This window comes from Hypanus sabinus, chromosome 17 (assembly GCF_030144855.1).
Source record: "Hypanus sabinus isolate sHypSab1 chromosome 17, sHypSab1.hap1, whole genome shotgun sequence".
Lineage (NCBI taxonomy): Eukaryota > Metazoa > Chordata > Chondrichthyes > Myliobatiformes > Dasyatidae > Hypanus > Hypanus sabinus.
Genome location: NC_082722.1, coordinates 48,325,755 through 48,345,896, shown reverse-complemented (window position 1 = coordinate 48,345,896; position 20,142 = coordinate 48,325,755). Strand labels below are relative to the sequence as shown.

At 43.3% G+C, this 20,142-nt stretch overlaps 1 protein-coding gene across 1 annotated transcript in view; it reads left to right on the top strand.

The window, feature by feature from the left end:
* zcchc14 (zinc finger, CCHC domain containing 14) overlaps positions 1-20,142 on the top strand; it is a 127,038-nt gene that overhangs the window by 33,641 nt on the left and 73,255 nt on the right. The window contains exon 3 of the mRNA XM_059993009.1: positions 11,092-11,165. Within this exon, the coding sequence (XP_059848992.1) occupies positions 11,092-11,165 (74 nt within the window). The remainder of the gene's footprint in view (positions 1-11,091; positions 11,166-20,142) is intronic.

Here is a 20,142-nt window from a genome sequence, read left to right as displayed (position 1 = left end):
TCTGGCACGTCTCGGGTAAGGACAATGTCGTGGCGGATGCGCTCTCTCGCCCTACCGTTCATGCCCTTTCCCAAGGAGTAGACTTTGAGGCACTGGCAGAGGCACAGCAGGCAGATTCCGAGTTACAGAACCGCAGTCTCCGGTTTACAGCTCCAGGACCTCCCCATAGGCCCAGGTGAGAGGACCCTACTCTGTGACGTCGCCACCGGCCAGCCCCGTCCGGTCGTCCCGGCACCTTGGCGGCAACACATTTTCGACTCCATTCATAACTTGGTGCATCCCTCCATCCGGACAACTGTCTGGATGGTTTCCAGCAGGTTCGTTTGGCACGGACTCTGCAAGCAGGTCAGTGAATGGGCCAAAACGTGTATGCACTCCCAGACGGCCAAGGTGCAGCGGCACACCAAAGCCCCACCGCAGCAGTTCCACCCTGCCCACCGGCGTTTCAACCACATTCATGTGGATATCGTGGGCCCCCTGCCAGTGTCGCGAGGAGCGCGGCACCTCCTGACTATCGTGGACCGGTTCACAAGATGGCCGGAGGCGATCCCGCTCATCGACACCACCTCCAAATCTTGCGCCCGGGCACTGATCGCCACCTGGATATCTCGCTTTGGTGTGCCGGCCCATATTACCTCCGACAGAGGCGCCCAGTTCACCTGCAGCCTGTGGTCAGCTGTGGCCAGGCTTTTGGGGACTCAGCTGCACCACACCACTGCCTACCACCCACAGTCGAACTGGCTAGTGGAGCGTTTCCACCGTCACCTGAAGTCAGCTCTCATGGCCCGCCTGCGAGGAGCTAACTGGGTGGACGAGCTTCCCTGGGTCCTACTCGACATCCAAAGACGATCTGCACGCCTCGTCGGCTGAGTTGGTGTACGGCGTGCCCTTGGTTGTCCCCGGGGAGTTCATACCAGCCCTAAGGGGGCAAGAGGAAGAACCCGCAGCAGTCCTGGGTAGACTTACCGAGAAGCTCGGTAACCTGGCCCCCATACCCACTTTGCAGCATGGGCAGAACCCGACCTGCGTACCCAAAGACCTGCCGAACTGTAAGTTTGTGTTTGTACCAAGGGGCGGGCATCAGCCACCGCTACAGCGGCCCTATGAGGGGCCGTTTACGGTGCTCCGGAACAACGGGTCCACGTTTGTGCTGGACTTTGGGGGGAGAGGAAGTTTTCACGGTGGACCGACTCAAACCGGCCCATGTGGACCTGGCGCAACCGGTCGAGTTTCCAGCACTGCGGCGCAGAGGCCGACCTCACAAACAAGTTCTGGCCCAGACTGTGGACATTGGGGGGTGTATTGCCGGTCCTGGCGGTGGGGGGGGGTTATGTGGCGACCCATTTCCTGGCACATCCGAACTGGCTCACAATTAGCCAGCGTTCCGGCTAAGGGAGATAGCCTACGGGGGTTTGCGAGCGCAGAGCTTTGGAGCCTCTGCGCCATGGGGGGCAGGTTGAGGGAGGCTTAAAAGCAAGACTGGGTATTTCGAATAAAATTTTTTCTTCGATTGCAGTTACCGACTCCGTGTCATAATTTTAGCGCTGCATGTAGCACACTGCTACAGATTGTTTATTCCCTTCCATAGTTGTTGCTTAACCTGCTGGGTTCCTTCAACATTCCGTGCTTGCACATACTGAAAATCTGGAGTAACATGCTGTGAAGTTGAAGGCAACATCAATGGAGGGAAATTGACAGTAGTGTCACATTGGCTGTGGACTTGAAGATGGGGAAGTCAGGAGATACACACCAGTCCATGTTGAGGGGCCAACTGTGGAAACGATGAGCAGCTTGAAGTCCCTGGGTGTCAACATTTTGGTGGATATATCTTCAACACAACATGTTGATGCAGTCGTGAAAAAGGCATGCCAGTAGCTCTGCTTCATTAGGAGTTTGACAAGATTTTGGCACGTCATCAAAGATACTAGCAAATTTCTACAGTATAGTGGAAAGCATTTTGATTGGTTATACCACCACCTAGTATGGAGGCTCCAATACACAGGATCAGATGAGGCTGCAGGAAGTTGTAGACTTAGCCAGTTACATTATGGCTTCAACCTTATTCATCACTGAGGACATCTTCAAAAGGTGGTGCTTCAAGAAGGTAGCATCCATCATTAAGGACCTTCTCATCTTATTTACTGCTGTTGGAGCAGAGGTACAGGATTTTGAAGACCCTGGAATTTTCAGAAGCAACTTGTTGCTTGCTGCCATCAGATATTTGAATGGTTCATGAAAATATGAATATTACATTATTCCCCTTTTGCACTATTTATGCAACTTATAGTAATTTTTAAGACTGTACTGTACTCCTGCCACAAATGTCACTGATAATAAAACTGATTTTGATTCACAGCCCAAGTATATTTGATATGCAGGTTGAAGGATCCCTGAAGGTTTCAGCACAGGTTGACAGATTGGTAAAGAAGGAATACAGAATGCTAGCATTTACTAGCTAGGTTTAGAATAACAGTGGAGGGAATTACTGGTACATTGAGACTGACGCTATTTGTTAGATGTCTTTCAAAGGCATGACTATACCTCCTAAAAAGATCAAGGGCAACAGATGTATGGGAATGTCACTTCTTCTAAGTTGTACACATGCTGAATTTGTTTTTCCTTCATCTGTGCAAGGCTTAAATCTTGGAACACTCAACTCAATAATACTTGTGAGCACCATAGCTCTTTGTCCCCTTTTTAAGGGCAATTAAGATTGAACAATAAAAATTGGCCTTTCCCTCTTTGTCTACTGTTTTTCTATTCCCATCAGGAATTAGCTAAAATAAAATGCATATCTGATAATCTCCTAGCATAAATAATAATATAGTTGTAACCTCAGTGCTGATGTGCATATATCTATTTGTAATTTTGTACTTGTCTATACTTTTTGCAATTTTCTTTCCCTACTGAACCTATCATTCATTTCGATATTCAACTGGAACTAAGCAAATGTAAAGATACAAATTTTAAATATCAAACAAGGCAGACTAACCAAATATATATTTAACCACATTCTGAAGCTATGAATGACCTGTCTTATTTTTCAGACATTTGATTTGGACAGTTTACTAATTCCATATTAATTAAGCTGGTTATTAACCTTTTAAGGTAGAGTTAAATAAATTCTCTTAAATTTCAACATATGGAGTTAGTGAAGCATAGTTTTCTTGTTTGGGAACAAAATTACATAACAAGAGTTTACAGTCATGGTATGGATAAAGTAACTCTTTCCAGAAAGGCTTATAATGAACCACGTAAGGTTTTATAATAGTCCTGGAACTTCATGAGCTCCAGTACTGATTCAAACCTTTTCCATCAATGTACACTTTCTATTAGTATCTTTGGATTGCTAATAGTTACTTAAATTTGGATACAGTAATATAGTTCACATATCACAACTGTAAAATACCAGATGTTTCTTTTATGATTAACTTGGATTTTTTTTTGAGATTGTAAACCAGAAGTTTAAAGTTTGAGCCCATAATAAAAGTGATGATGATATGGGACATAACACTGAGGGGGTGGGGCAAATCATGCGCCAATGGTATTACAGGATCTGATGATACTGATCCAGAGGTTCTTAAGAAGTCAAGAATGAGGCATAAACTTGGTGGTTATAGCTATTTTATTAAGTGTTGCAAGAACAAAAAAAAAACATCTGAAGACGACAAAGAAAAAGAAGTCATGGATATCTCATACTCAGACTAGAGATAACAATATTTCAGTGACAACATATTGAATAGCCAGATTCAAGTAGTGTGACACCTGCAGAGAAACTGAAAAGCTTTTCAAAAATTTAGAATTAGCTGTACCACAACCACTAGAAATTTTACTGAACAATTACATCTATATACGTTATTATATAAAAATATAAGCATTGAAAAGTTAAACTACAATGAAAATACTTTAAAAAAAAATTCTACATCCTAATCCAACATACTTCAACATTTTTGGCCAGAAGAATGCGCTATACTGAAAATTACAGTCGGCCCTCCTTATCCGTGAGGTCTGCATGCGCGAATTCAACCAACAGTGAATTAAGAAAACCCGGAATTGCTCTGCCAGCGCTTGTTTTTGAGCATGTACAGACTTTTTTTCTTGTCATTATTCCTTAAACAATGTAGTATAACAACTAGTTTACAAAGCATTTACATTGTATTAGGTATTATAAGTAATCTAGAGATTATTTAAAGTACACGGGAGAATGTGTGTAGGTTACCGTGGATTAGGATTGAAAAAAAATCGGAAGTTCTCTTACTATGTAAATTGGAACAGGTACATCCGGTATTATTTAGCGTCAGTTAGTCAAACGCTTGTCTTAGTGTATAGAATATATTTTGCCTTTCCATGCATATAAAACACTTAAGAATATATGTTTCAGCGCCAGGCTCAGGAAGTTCCAGAGTTCGATCCAGTGACAGACCACTTCTGAGCATGCTCTCCTTCCATGCCTGTTTGATGTGGAGGATCAAAAACCCAAAACCCAATAATTTAACCACTGCGTTGCTTAGTAATAATTGTAGCTTTCATCGTGGGAGGGCCTTTCTCACTTTATCCTTTAAAATTGTTCCGATCGTTGAGCGACTGTAGCCTAACGCTTTTCCAATGACTGATGGCGTTTCATCTCTTTATGATCGCTTTATTATTTCTACTTTATTTTCAATCATGATCGTGATTATTTTCGTGAACAAAAGCACTGCAGATTCAGAACTCGGCAGCCAGGTCCTAATGTCCACCGCACTGAGACAAGTTAAATAAGGTCTGGGATTCCGCTGAGTCCTAACGACCACCACATTGAGACAGGTTGAATAAAGGTCTTGAGCATCCGTGTTTTTTGGTATCCATGAGGGGTCCCAGAACCAATCGAAGTTAAAGATGTTTTAATACTGAATAAGCTGTGTTTTTTCATCTTTTTAAAACCCATATTATTGACTGTTTGATGATCTTTTTCATGCAAAAGATAACTTTGAATTAACTGTAATAGATCATACTTGGAGATGAGTAGATTATACTTAGAGCATAGTAGATCATACTAAATGAATGATAGTTCTGAGGAAAAATAAAACAAGTGTGAGCCTAAGTTTGCAAAAAACAAATCAGAGCAAACTTATTTTGTGGATATACAAGAGACTACAGATGCTGGAATACGGAACAAAAACAATGTCTTGGAGAATTTGGTAGTCATTCAGTTTCTTTTGGAAATAAATTGCTGATGTTTTGGGTTGATCAATCTGAAGCAGCATTTCAACATGACACATCAACAATTTCTTTCTGTCCTATAGAGTTCTTCACATTATTTTATGGACAAATGTAAAACAACAATTATATCATGCAAAGTCAAGGAAGCCTCTAAAATTACCTGGAATCAGAGAATGCAGAACACAGAAATGATTGTTTCTGTGCTCTGCATTCTATGTTGAGAAGGCATAGAATGATTGTTGAGATTTTACTTGGAGCAAAACCTGTGAATAATGTGTTGGTTGCACCATGGACAGAGGAATTACTCTGTTTTGGGGAAAACGTCAGGAAACCAAAGAGGACTGACAGTCCGAGCAATAGACTAGCGAATTAAATGTTAACTTTTGTTTGTTTGTTTGCAGTTAAACCTGTGTAATTTATTTTGTATTATAAATATAGAGGGAAATTGCAAAGTACAAGAAAATGTGTTGGAGTTGCAGTGCATAATTAATTTGCACCAATTTGACATGCATATTAAATTTGTGCTTCTACCTTTATTATCACAGCTGGCATCTGACAATCGGTAACCTTCCTGTTTATTAAAGTAGTATATCAAGTTTGTTGAGTGATAAATACCATTTGCAGCTGGTTGGTGCTGACCAAAGTAATGGTTGCCTCTTCAAGATTAGTTGTTTATTGTCCCCAGCTACTTTTTTTTTGAGGTCAGTCAAAATAATTCGAAATCTTCTTGGAGACTATGGAGAAACGAGCTAGAAAATAAGCATCCCATATAGTTTTGAATTCCTTAGATTCATAAATCTATTCCCTCTCACTTTAAAGTTGTTTTCCCTTGTTTTATACTGCCCCCTCAAAGGAAGTAACAAGCAGTGGAGGTCGTTTATTTAGATTTTCAGAAGGCATTTGATAAGGTGCCTCACATGAGGCTGCTTAATAAGATAAAATCCTATGGTGTTACAGGAAAGATACTGGCATGGATAGGGGATTGGCTGACAGGCAGGAGGCAGTATGTGGGAGGCCTTTTCTGATTGGCTGCCAGTGACGAATGGTGTTCCTCAGGGGTCAGTATTGGGACCACTACTTTTAACATTGTTTGTCAATGAGTTAGGTAATGGAATTGATGGCTTTGTGGCAGAGTTTGTGGACAATATGAAGATAGGTGGAGGGGTAGGTAGTGCTGAGGAAGCAATGCGATTGCAGCATGACTTAGACAAATTGGAAGGATGGACAAAAAAGTGGCAGATAGAATACAATTTTGGGAATGCATTTTTGGAAAAGGAACAGCAGTGCAGACTTATCTAAATGGGGAGAAAAAAGGGTTAATTCACAGGTTGAGTCTGGTAAAGACGACGAATGCAATGTTGGCATTTCTTTCAAGGGGAATGGAATATAAAAACGCGGAGATAATACTGAAGCTTTATAAGACACTGGTCTGGCCACACTTGGAATATTGTTAACAATTTTGGGGCCCCGTATCTCAGAAAGGATGTATTATCATTGGAGAGAGTCCAGAGGAGGTTCATGAGGATGTCTCCAGAAATGAAGGGGTTAACATGAGGAGCGTTAGGCAACTTTGGGCCTGTACTCACTGGAATTTAAAAGAATGGGGAGGGGGGAAATTGTGGATCTCATTGAAGCCTACCAAATGTTGAAAGGACTTGATAAGGTAGATGTTGATAGGATGTTCCATCTGGTGGGGGTATCTAAAACTAGGGGGCACAGCCTCAAAATGGAGGGGCGACTTTTAGAACAAAAGTAAAGAGGAATTTTTAACCATAGAGTGGTTAATTTGTTGAATGCTCTGCCACAGACTGCGGTGGAGGCCAAGTACGTGCATATATTCAAAGTGGAAGATGATAGATTCCCGATTGGTCAGAGCCTTGTGATATGGTGAGAGGGCCGGTGTATGGGCTTGAATGGAATCCAGGATCAGCCATGAAGAAATGGCAGAGTGGACTCAATGGGCTGATGGCTTAATTCTGCTGCTATATCTTATGGTCTAAACAGTAGCTGGGATGTGGACTACAGATTACAATGGGAAATAGGAAAGGCGTGTCAAAAGGGCAATGTTATGATAGTCATGGGAGATTTTTACTTGAAGGTGGATTGGGAAAATCAGGGTGGTAATGGATCTCAAGAATGAATTTGTTGAATGCCTATAAGATGGCTTTTTAGATCAGCTTGTCGTTGAGCCTACAAGGCGATCAGCTAAACTGGATTGGGTGTTATGTAATGAACCAGAGGTGATTAGGGATCTTAAGGTAATTTAGGAGGCAGTGATAACAATATGACTGAGTTCAATTGGAAATATGATAGGGAGAAAGTAAAGTCTGACATAGCAGTATTTCAGTGGAGTAAAGGAAATTACGGTGTTGGCCAAAGTAAATTGGAAGGAGATGCTGGCGGGGATGACAGCAGAGCAGCAATGGCTTGAATTCTGGGAAAAATAAGGAAGGTGCAGGATACAAAAACAAAGAAATCCTTAAATGGCAAGATAGTGCAACCATGGCTGACAAGGGAAGTCAAAGCTAATGTAAAAGCTAAAGAGAGAGCTAACAACAAAGCAAAAATTAGTAGGAAGATAGAGGATTGGGAAGCTTTTAAAAACCTACAGAAAAGAACTAAAAGAATCATTAGGAGGAAAAGATGAAATATGAAAGCAAACAATATTGAGGTGGATAGAAAAAGCTTATTTCAAATATACAGAAAAATAAAAGACAGATGACAGTGGACATAGGATCACTAGAAAATGAGGCCAGTAAAATAATAACAGGGGACAAGGAGATGGCAGATGAACTAAATAAGTATTTTGCTTCAGTCTTCATTGTGGAAGATGCTAGCAGCATGCAGGGTGTGAGAGAAGAGAAGAGTGCAGTTACTATTACAAGGGAGAAGGTGCTTAAAAAGCTGAAAGATCTAAATTACCCAGACCAGATGAACTGTACCCTAGGGTTCTGAAAGAGATACAAGTTGACCTTCACTAATCCGGCACCATTAGGACCTGAGGAGTGCCGGATTAGTGAAAATGCCAAATTACAGAAGGATCACATTAAGCAATAGCTAACCACCTCACCATACCTTTAAAATATCATGTAAATCATTACAAGTTAGATAATAATGAAACAGAAATATTAAATGAGTAGCAGGTGAAATTTTAATAAATGCAATATACAATACAGGCACAGATAAAATAAAGGGTACTGGTAAATATATAGGAATTAACATACAGAAAAGTCAAGCACTTTCGCTTCTAAAGTGAGACGTTTAATACACTTTCAGGCAAAATTACATGTTCCAGTAGCATTAGAGCAGCCTAGCAAAGTCACATGATCTCTCAATGCTTTATACCCTGTTGGCGATTCTGCATCTGCTGTTGTTAGTGCTCTTTTTGGTGTACACCTCCAATACAAAGCAGTCTCATCAGCATTGTACACCTGCTCAGGGCTTAATTTTTCATTGGAGACTAACTTGGTGAACTTGTCAACAAACTCTGCTGCTGCTTCCTTGTTCTCTCAACCTTTTTCACCACACACTGCATAAAACTAAGCCATGATGCTACTTGAACTGATGAAGCCAGCCTTTACTATAGTTACACTCATAATCCAGTCCTAGTTCTTCATGAAACACTTGTTCCTTCACCATATCTTCAGATAGTTCAACACCTTCACTTACATGAAGATTGAACCACGTTATCAGCACTTTATCTAGTTCTGAACTTCTTCAGTCTTTCATTGTTTTTCTCACACACATCTTTCTTTGAGCCACTATCAGCAAAAAAATGTAGCAGTTTTTCTTTCTGTTTCTTTATATCGTATGCTGTGGAAGAGCCAATGTTGTAACACTTGCACAAACTTTTAACCGATACACCACAATTCAGTTTTTTTTACCCCCAAAGTTCAACTTTATCTTTAATGGACAATGTGAGGTTATGGGGAAGAAGGCCGGGAGTGGGGCTGGGGAGGGGAACAAAGGATCAGCCATGATTGAATAATGGAGCAGACGCAATGGACCATATGGCCTAACTCTGCTCCCACGTCTTATGGTCTATGGTCTTGAATCTAAAGACCTCACTGAAGCGTTTCCAACCATATTCAGCCAGAGAAGCCAAATTCATGATACATCATGACTTTGTCTTGACATCCTATTGTAATGTAGGTTCTCACAATTAAAACAGCAGAGATGTTTTATGTTTCAGAAAAGCCATAGCAACTCATTTATTGTGCACCAAAAACTGAATACAAAGCGCACTAAAAACCGTTTTTGTAATTAAGTCACCATTTTAGACCAGCATCTTAGTGAAACCCCACTCAATGACCGTAGTTGTGAATTATGTACGTTTCCACCATTTACGTTACCCTACAGTAATAGAGCCCAGTATTAAGCCGATTCAATGAAAACTGGATACAGCACAGGCTAAGAGACCAGAAATGTCTAACCAGAAGATTAGAATACATGGGACCAAGGATGAAATAACAAATTGGAAACAAAATTGGCTTTGTGATAAGAGGCAGAGGGTGGTAGTAGAGGATTACCTTTCAAATTGAAGACCTGTAATCTGACGATATGCTGCAGAGATAATTTCAGTGTCCTTTATTGTTTGTTAAATATTAATGATTTTAAGAGAATGTAAGTAAGTGATAAGTAAAATTGCAGATTACACCAACATTGAGACCACTGTTGTTGGAGGACTTAAAAACTCTTTGCAAAGGATGAATGCCTGATGCTTCCACTGGTTTTACTGGAAGGCTTGGAGCTGGTGTTTAGGCATCGTAAGAGATGAACACATGTTTAAGGACCCTGAGGGAAAAGTATGGTTTAGCCTTTAGAGGCACTGTTAGTTTTATACAAATATCACTTCCTGTTTGTAAGCCTTTTTTTACATCGCTTCTTGCACTGGTTAATTGGGATTTTGATTTGAAACACACATGCTAGAAAGACATCCATCTCTATCTGCCCTTGAAACAGCAATATCTGTGAGTCTTGAGCACCTTAGAGTCATGGAGAATTGCAGCACAGAAACAGGGAAAAGAAAATTTACATTACCTAATAATTTCACACTTAGATATGCCTAGAATTTCTGCAGTTGTTATTCAGCAAGACATTAATGCAACTCTGAGAAAATAGCAAAAAACAACAGCTTTCCATAAAATTACATTGGGAAGCAAAACACTATTGTGATAGATGTTATTTTATTTAAACTCTAACTGCTTTACTCTTCCCTTCAATGAGTGCCCTCTGGTTTTAGACATCTAGGTAAAAGGAAAAAAGTTTGAAATCATGCATTGTATCATACCCCACTTAATTTTGTGTATCACCCTTAGCACCTCTACTCCAAAGAAAAGAGAGCTATCCAGTCTGTCCTTGTAACTGAAGTGTTCCATCCTATGCAACATCCTAGTGAATCTTTTCACCCTCTTCATTGCAAAGTTGCACTGCTATAGTGTGGCAAGTCAAACTGCACAAATCTCCAGCTATGGTCTAACCAAAGTTTTAAACTATGATCTCTATGTTCATGTATTCTGTGCCCTAGCTAATGAAGACTAGTATGCCTATCAAAAATTATCATCTTGCTCTCATCTGTTAATTGCTCTTCCCAAATTATCAGTTAATCAATTTTTTTCTCTAACCCAAGACTACCTCTCTCACTAACAACAACACCAACTTTAAGTTTTTTTAAGTTGACATGGTTTTATAATTGTTGAAATACAATACAGCAAATGGTCTTGTGTTTGGAATACAACACAACAGACTTTATCAACAATCTATGGTTTCCTGGAGTAAGTATCACAAGCTATTGAATACTCATTACTTTTCCTAAGTTTCATTCACATAATATTGCTATATTATCTGTAACAAAGAATATTTCTCAAATATTGTCCCGTTTTTCTTTTTCAGTAAGAATTGAGAGGATAGATCTTAAAGGACTACAACACAAGAAGAATGACAAAATGACTGAATATTCCTTTGAGGTAAAGATTTCTATGATTTGTTTTTGTAGCACATGAAAACACAAATAATTTCTTGGAAAACATAAAATTGAAGATGCTGGAATTCAAAACAAAATAGAAAATGCTAGAAGAACAGAATCAAGCAGCATCTGTGGAATGAGAAGGTGATTAAAGTTTCAGGTCAGAGATCTTCCTCAGAAATGAAAAGAGGGAAGGCTTACATTTTCAAAATAGCTGGGGAAAACAGTGTAGTAAAAAGTACTATATGGATAAAGGTGAAGACAGATGAAGTGGTAATGGAGTACAAACCATTTGTAAGAAATATCATGGAAACAAGGTGCGAAAAGAACTTCAGCCTAATGGAAAGCAGTGATGAGCAATTTACCCGATGTTGGAAAATTCAGAGTTTATTAGAGAAGGCTGTAAATTTCACAGATGGATGTGGTACTGTTACTGTAGTTTACCTTGGGCCTCATACCGGCAGTGGAGGAGGTCACAAAGAGAGAACCCAGCATAGAAGAGTGATGAGTATTAAGCTAGAAGCTCAGGATCAGCTTTACAGGATGAGAATGCAGGTATAAGAATTAAATGAGATATGGTCATGGGTTCTATCCACTATGGTTTAAGAAGAAAGAGGATATCTGTGTGGGAAATCTCAGTATCAGAACAATTATGGCAGATACTGTGAAACTGAGAAAACAGAATGAAGTGCTTACAGGAGGCAGAATAGGAAGAATTAGATTCAAACTAGCTGTGGGAGTCTGTACGCTTGTTATGGATGCTTGTGGCTATGTCATCTGCTGAGATAGAGAATCTCATGAAGGAAAGAGAAGAGAGGCATGGAAAATACAAAGAATGAGTGCTAAGTAGAATTCAACAGCAAAGTTAATAAAATATTCAAGTTCTATATGAGTGTAAGAAGACCTATGTAAACTTTACATAGTGTCCATAATATGATCTCTTACAGGCACATTTTTCATTTGTTCATACTTAAAACTAAGTCAAGTACCATCTCTTGCTGGGCTTGTTATGTACCGATTTACTAAAACAATATTCTTCTATACGCATTTAAAACAAATATGTTTCTTCTATGCAATGGTGACATATACGTACTTTGATAATAAATTTACTTTGACTTTGATGCTTTCTTTATTGTTGCTGGTGTTGGATTCTGGTGTTGAAATCCAAGGTTGTTTTAGAAGTCAGGGTCGAGGCATAAACTTGTTGCTTCATGATAGTTTTATTAAGAATTGATAGAACAAAAGGAAGTTGAATTAAACAGGGACGGAAATCTTCTACTTGAAGAAGGGGAGCTGAAGAAAGATGGCACCTGACATAATACAGCTACTTTTTTAAAAAATATAAATATAGGAAAATACCATGGACAAGGATATACAATTAGAAAATTCTGGTATAAAATCAGCCAATGAGAAATACTCTTTGGGTATAAAGAAGCTAAGAAACATCCAGAATTATACTTTGTATAGCCATTAGAGGCATTTTAATCTGCCATGCATGTGAAGGCTACTTAAAATACAAGCATATAATTAAACAGTCAAATCCAACAATTCCCCCTTTGATTCTAAATCATAGGTTTAGATTCATTATATCTGAAAATTCAGGGGCAGAGAAACTTTTGGTAAAATGTGTAAAATAATCAACAACTGCTTAGGTGATAAAATATTGGAGGGCATATAACACGAATATATTCCTCAAAGTATTCATAAGACCATGTCATGGTTAGGCAGATTTGTAGGTACTGCACTCACAAGAGTTTGAACTATTCTGTTAATGATTGCTTTTAAGCAAGTAAAAAGATATAAATTATGATAAGGAATATTAGTATGAATAATATGACTGATTATTGAATAAATCCAGCTTCCAAGACTTGAATGAATCCAATCAAAGAAATCCCTTCTATGAGATGGATGTATTTTAACTGCTGCTTTACAAATATGATCAGCCAAATTAATTATGTTTTCAAATTTGTCTGGTATGTAAGTACAACATTTCTTGCCTGCAACAGCACATTCCTCCCTTAACTGCTGTGAAAAGACCTAAAGCCAGAGGATTTTGAAAAACCATTTTAACACATGGCAACAATTTTTTTTTTGTTGTTATTTTTCCCAAGGCTTCAGCAATGTCATTGCTTACCTCATACTTCTTGCAACACCATAAAATGTGCATAGAATTGATGCAAAACTATCTCCTTCGGAACTATCTAGTTTACTTGTAAAATTTGGGAGGTGGGTGAGGGGGCTCAGTCATAAGATGTGACATAAGGTGAGCGTATGTCTCACGGCAGGAGAAACTACCCTAAGTAAAAAGATCCTAACCAATTAAGTGTAAGAGAGGTGGAGGCTCCATTTCCACACATAAAGTATATACTGTTCCCTGACCATTTCTTACGCCTTTATGGGAGTTCTGTTGAATTGTAATATTTTTCTGATTCTCACTAAAATTGCAGAATCATTACCCATGTAGGGCAATGTAATTGCATAAACTATACCCCACAGGAATAGTACCATACGCACTCAGGCATAAGGTAATTTTTACTGTAAACACATGGAAGGACATAACATCTGTCATGAACATTAGAAGATGTATCCCAGGATAGAACAAGAATAGGGTCAGGTATGATAGTCCCTAAATTATATTTACATAAATGATCCAGTTTATGATGGTATGTGGGTGGCATGATCATTGCATATTTATGTCTCCCTTGAGAATAATGAATCACAGGCATAATGTCTACATCGCCATCTCTGGAATACTCAATAAAGAGAGTGTGTAAGAGCATGTTCTGGATTTGTAGGAGTGCCTAGCATTGGTGAATATTTTGAAGTGTGTGGTATAGACATGCCCAGCATTTGGAGTCATTAACTGCATCAGCAAATTAATGTGATATTGGCAAGTATATATTATGAGTCAACCCAACTGGCACATTATGGATAGGGAAAATAGGATAAAAACAACAACAAGTATTAATATCACAATAAATATCATAATGTTCATTAGTTATTGACTTGCTTGAAGTCTTACAGTTGCTTAGTGATTTGCTCACTGTAGCCCAGGAAGAGTAGACTGTGACTAAGAAAGGTTACTATTACATTAACCACAGTGCTTGTTGTCTTTGTCTAGTAACACTTAGCGTGATTCCAGTGACTTGCGTGTACTTACCTTCTACTTTCACTGTGAGTTGATAATTAACAGCACTCGATAAGAACCATCCCGTCCAGCTTTTAGTGGTTCCTTAAGCCGTTTTATAACCAGGACCTATTTGGCAGAAAATGGTGCGTTGCTCTTCTGTTGGATCACTCCAAGCAGCAGCAATCTGTTGAGAAGCAGACTTTACTGCTTGAGTTACTTTCACACAACAGTCAATTAAACTGTCTGCTATAATGTGTACATCAGCCTCTGAGATCAAGGGTACCCTGTTACCACATCAAATGGATTTACTGTAGTTTAGTTTCCTTGTTTGGGGTTGCTCTGATGCTACATAAAAGCACAGGAAGAGCTGTAGGTCATGGTATGCCTTCTTCATAATACTTGTCAATCATTGTTTGATGATTCCATTCATTTGCTCGACTTACTCTGATGACTCTAGAACAGGGGTTCCCAACCTGGTGTCTATGGACCCCTTGCTTAATGGCTTTGGTTCATGGCATAAAATAAGGTTGGGAATCCTGGTCTAGGTGATGTGGCCAATGAAAAATCCACTCAATGTTCATCAGTCGATATAATTACTGACAAACACTCCCAGTGAAATGTATTCCTTGGTCAGAGTCCCATCTACGACATAAGTCCTTGATCAGAGTTTTTGCCTTTTGTGTGGCAGTGGCTTTCCTTGCTGGATTAGCTTCCACCCACCTCATACTGGTCCACTATTAGCAGTATGTCTGAGTATTCTTAACACCGTGGTGAAAGGGATGTAGTTTAGTTGTAAATGTAAAAATGGACCAGGTGGGACAGGAGCACTTAATTATGATAGCTTTTCCACTGCTCCAGAATTTGTTTTCTGGCACGTCATGCATCTTTCAAATGTTTGTTGAGCTTTTGCCATGAACTTTGGATTCTATCACCATTCGGAGAATCTGTCAGTCATCTTTTGCACTCCAGTATGACCTTAGGAGTGTATTTGCTGTGCCAGATAAAGAAGCAGCTCAGTTGGAGCTATTAGTCCATGACAGGTGCCATATATCTGTACTCCATCACTGTTTAATGTACCACCATCCTCCATTCAGAACCACTTTTTCTGTCTGGAGCATTGAGCTTTCATCTCCCAGATATCTAGTATGTTCATCTGTGATACAGAGTTCAACTTTGTTTCCATAATACCTGTTCTTGGATTCACTGCATACATTCTTGATACTGTGGTGACCCACTTTCTGCACAGGCGAACCGGCTCATAAATAGCCACCGCACGGAGGGAGACTTTGGTAATGCACCTTTGATGTCATTCCCGCCTGGAGAGGGCGGGCGCTAGGGATTTAAATGCCAGCGCCGCGAAGTTTGAATAAACTAGTCTCGAAACGACTTACCGACTGCATGTCGCTATTTCAGCGCTGTGTGTAGCACATCGCTACATTGGTGACCCCGACAGTCCAAACGGGATTTGGACCAAAGATGACTGACTCTTCAACTGTTCACGCAGTTTTGCTAAAACTGCCAACTCTCTGGACGCTGCGACCACGCGTGTAGTTTAGCCAAGCAAAAGCCCAGTTCCAGATTCGGCAGATATCCTCTGATTCCATGCGTTACTACTACGTGGTGAGCACCCTTGACCAGGAGACGGCCGCCCAGGTTGCAGATTTCATACAGTCGCCCCTGGAAGAAGGCAAATATGAAGCGTTCAAAGCACTGCTCATTGGGACCTTTGGCCTCTCACGGCGTGAGCAGGGTGCCCGCCTGCTTCACCTGGACAGTTTGGGAGACAGTCTGCCGTCAGCATTGATGAACGAGATGCTGTCCCTGGCTGATGGACACAAGCCCTGCCTCAAGCGTTCCCAGAGCGACTGCCCAAGGACATACATCTGCTGCTGGCCGACGCAGATTTCAGCGACCCCCGGAAGGTGGCGGCCCGGGCAGACATGCTGTGGAAAGCCAAGAGGGAAAGCGTGGCGTCCGTCCGTCAGATTACCAGGCCATGCGCCCAACAGCAGACCAGACCAGGCCCGGCAGAAGGGCGCACACAACACAGAGGAGGCCAGTGAACAGTGGTGTTTCTACCACCAGTGGTGGGGCACAAAAGCCCGCGGTTGTCACCCGCCCTGCAGGGGCCAGGGCCAGGGTCAGCTGGCGCTAATGACTATGGTGGCTGGCCACCAGGACAGCCTCCTGTACGTCTGGGACAAATAGTTGGGACCGCTTCTTGGTTGACACTGGAGCGGAGATCAGCTTCTTGCCCCCAACGGGGTACGACACCTGCAACAGGAAGCCAGAATCCACCCTGAGGGCCGCAAATGGCAGCACGATACGGACCTATGGCACCGGCACAGTGCAGCTGCAGTTTGGTGCCAGCTGGTTCACATGGGACTTCACACTGGCCGCGGTGGCCCAAACACTCCTGGGGGCGGACTGCTGCTGGTCGACTTGCAAGGGAAAAGACTGGTACGTGCCGAGACTTCCCAGACATTCTCCCTGGGTGAAGCCAAGTGCTGGCTCCACACCTGGACTCCATCACGCTGTCGGAATTCACCAGAATCCTGGCGGACTTTCCATCGATTCTGGCACCGCAGTTCACGGCAGCCATGCCCAGACACGGGGCACAGCACCACATTCCGACCCAGGGACCACCCCTCCACGCCCGCACATGAAGGCTCCCCCTGGAAAAGCTCCGCCTGGTGAAGGAGGAGCTCAAGAGGATGGAGGAATTGGGGATCGTACGGAGGTCCGACAACCCATGGGCTCCCCCCTGCACATGGTGCCCAAAGCAGCCGGGGGTTGGAGACCATGTGGCGACTACCGCAGACTGAATGAGGCTACCACTCCAGACCACTACCCCGCGCTGCACATGCAGGACTTTGCAGTAAACCTGCACAGGGCAAGAATCTTTTCCAAAGTAGACCTCGTCCGGGGATACCATCAAATCCCGGTGCACCCTGAAGACATCCCCAAAACAGCACTCATCACCCCGTTTGGCCTGTTCGAGTTCCTCCAAATGCCGTTTGGCCTGAAGAATGCCGCACAGACGTTCCAGCAGCTAATGGACGCGGTGGGACGCGACTTGGACTTTGCGTTCATCTATTTGGACGACATCCAACTAGATGACAACCAGCAGTGGTCGTCAGGAGTATCTGTCCCACCTCCGCCAACTCTACTCCTGCCTGAGCGATTTCGGCCTCACGATCAACCCGGCCAAATGCCAGTTTGGTCTCGATACCATCGACTTCCTGGGCCATAGGATTACCAAAGACAGGGCAATACCTCTGCCTGCCAAGGTAGACGCGATCCACCACTTTGCCCAGCCCAATGTGGTCAAAGGCCTGCAAATTCGTTGGTATGGTGAACTTCTACCACCGTTTCCTCCCCTCAGCAGCCTGTATCATGCGCCCTTTGTACACCCTGATGTTGGGTAAAGGCAAGGACATTACTTGGGACGAGGAGGCCGTGGCCACTTTCGTTAAAGCCAGGGAAGCCTTGGCAGATGCCGCGATGCTGGTGCACCCCAGAACGGACGTTCCAACCGTCCTCACGGTGGACGCATCTGACACAGCAGTCGGTGGGGTTCTGGAGCAGCTCATCGAGGGGCGCTGGCAACCCCTGGCATTCTTCAGCAAGCATCTACGACCACCCGAATTCAAGTACAGTGCTTTCGACCGGGAGCTGTTGGCACTGTATCTGGCAATCTGGCATTTCAGGTACTTCTTAGAAGGCAGGCTGTTCGCCATGTTCATGGACCACAAGCCGTTGACCTTCGCGTTCATGAAGGTGTCCGATCCCTGGTCGGCTCACCAGCAGCGACATCTGTCCTACATCTCAGAGTACGTGATGGACATCCAGCATGTCTCGGGAAAGGACAATGTCATGGCGGACGCACTCTCCAGACCAGCTGTCCAGGTCCTGTCCCTGGGGGTGGACTATGTAGCACTGGCAGAGGCGCAGCAGACAGACGACGAGATGCCCAGCTACAGGACGGCAGTCTCGGATTTGCAGCTGCAGGACTTTCTCGTAGGCCCAGCTGATAGGACCCTCCTGTGCGACATGACTACCGACCAACCTCGCCCCATCGTCCCGGCAGCCTGGAGGCGGCAAGTTTACAACTCCATACATGGTTTGGCGCACCCATCTATCAGGACAACCGTCTGGCTGGTCTCCAGCAAGTTCACATGGCACGGACTTCGCAAGCAGGTCATTGAATGGGCCAGCACTTGCGCGCAGTGCCAAACAGCCAAGGTGCAGCGGCACACTAAAGCCCCGCCGCAGCAGTTCGAACCCACCCACCGGAGGTTTGACCACATTCATGTGGATATCGTGGGCCCCCTACCAGTGTCCCGAGGAGCGCGGTACCTCCTAACTATGGTAGACCGGTTCACGAGGTGGCCAGAGGCGGTCCTGCTCACCAACACATCTGCTTATTCCTGCGCCCGAGCACTGATTGCAACCTGGGTAGCACGCTTTGGAGTACCGGCCCACATTACCTCCGACAGAGGCACCCAGTTCACCTCCAGCCTGTGGTCGGCTGTGGCCAGCCTGTTGGGAACGCAGCTGCACCACACAACTGCCTACCACCCAAGCGAACAGACTGATGGAATGCTTCCACCGTCACTTGAAGTTGGCTCTCATGGCCCGCCTGAGAGGACCTAACTGGGTGGACGAGCTTCCCTGGGTCCTGCTTAGAAATCGTACAGGGCCCAAAGAGGATCTGCACGCCTCGTCAGCCGAGTTGGTGTACGGCGCATCCCTGGCAGTCCCGGCAGAGTTCATACCAGCCCCAAGGGGGCAAGAGGAAGAACCCGCAGCAGTCCTGGACAGGCTATGCGAAAGGCTCGGCAACCTGGCCCCCGAACCAACTTCACAGCACGGACGGACCCCAATCCATGTACCCGAAGACCTGCAGAACTGTAAGTTTGTGTTTGTACGAAGGGGTGGACACCGGGCACTGCTACAGCGGCCATACGAGGGGCCATTCAAGGTGATCAACAACAACGGGTCCACATACGTTCTGGACATTGGGGGCGAAAGAGGAGGTTTTCACGGTGGACCGACTCAAACCAGCCCATGTGGACTTGTCGCAGCCGGTCGAGGTTCAAGCACCGCGGCGCAGAGGCAGACCTCCCAAACAGAGGCTGATCCAGACTGTGGACATTGGGGGGTGTATCGCCGGTTCTGGGGCGGGGGGGGGGGGGGGGGGGTTATGTGGCGGCCCACTTTCTGTGCAGGCGAACCGGCTCACAAATAGCCAGCGCGCGGGGGGAGACTTTGGTAATGCACTTCTGATGTCATTTCCGCCTGGAGAGGGCGAGCACTAGGGATTTAAATGCCAGCACCGCGAAGTTTGAATAAACTAGTCTCAAAATGACTTACCGACTGCGTGTCGTTATTTCAGTGCTGCGTGTAGCACATCGCTACAATACTTTTATTCCTTGCTGTGCTGCTGTTTTTGCAGTTTTGTCCACAAATGCATTTCCACGGTTTTCCATTGTAGTCATTTAGGAGTGACTTTTTCATTTTTATATAGCAACTTTTCATGGCAGTTGTACTAGTTGGCCATTCTTGATTGGGATTCCTACAGCAGTAAGAAATCACCTTTGTCACCACAAGTTTCCATTGTCATGAACAATTTGAAAAAGGTATCAAGAATCAGTGTAGATATTAGCTGATCTTCCTTCTGCCAACTTACAGGCTTCAATCAAAGCTTTTAGTTTAGCCTGCTACACAGAGGTACCAGTAGCTGTGCTTCCTGTTGCCAGCACTTCATTTTCATAAACAACTGCTCATCCAGCCTTTCAGATTCCTATTTCAATCATTGAGGAGCCTGCAATATATAGAATCATGC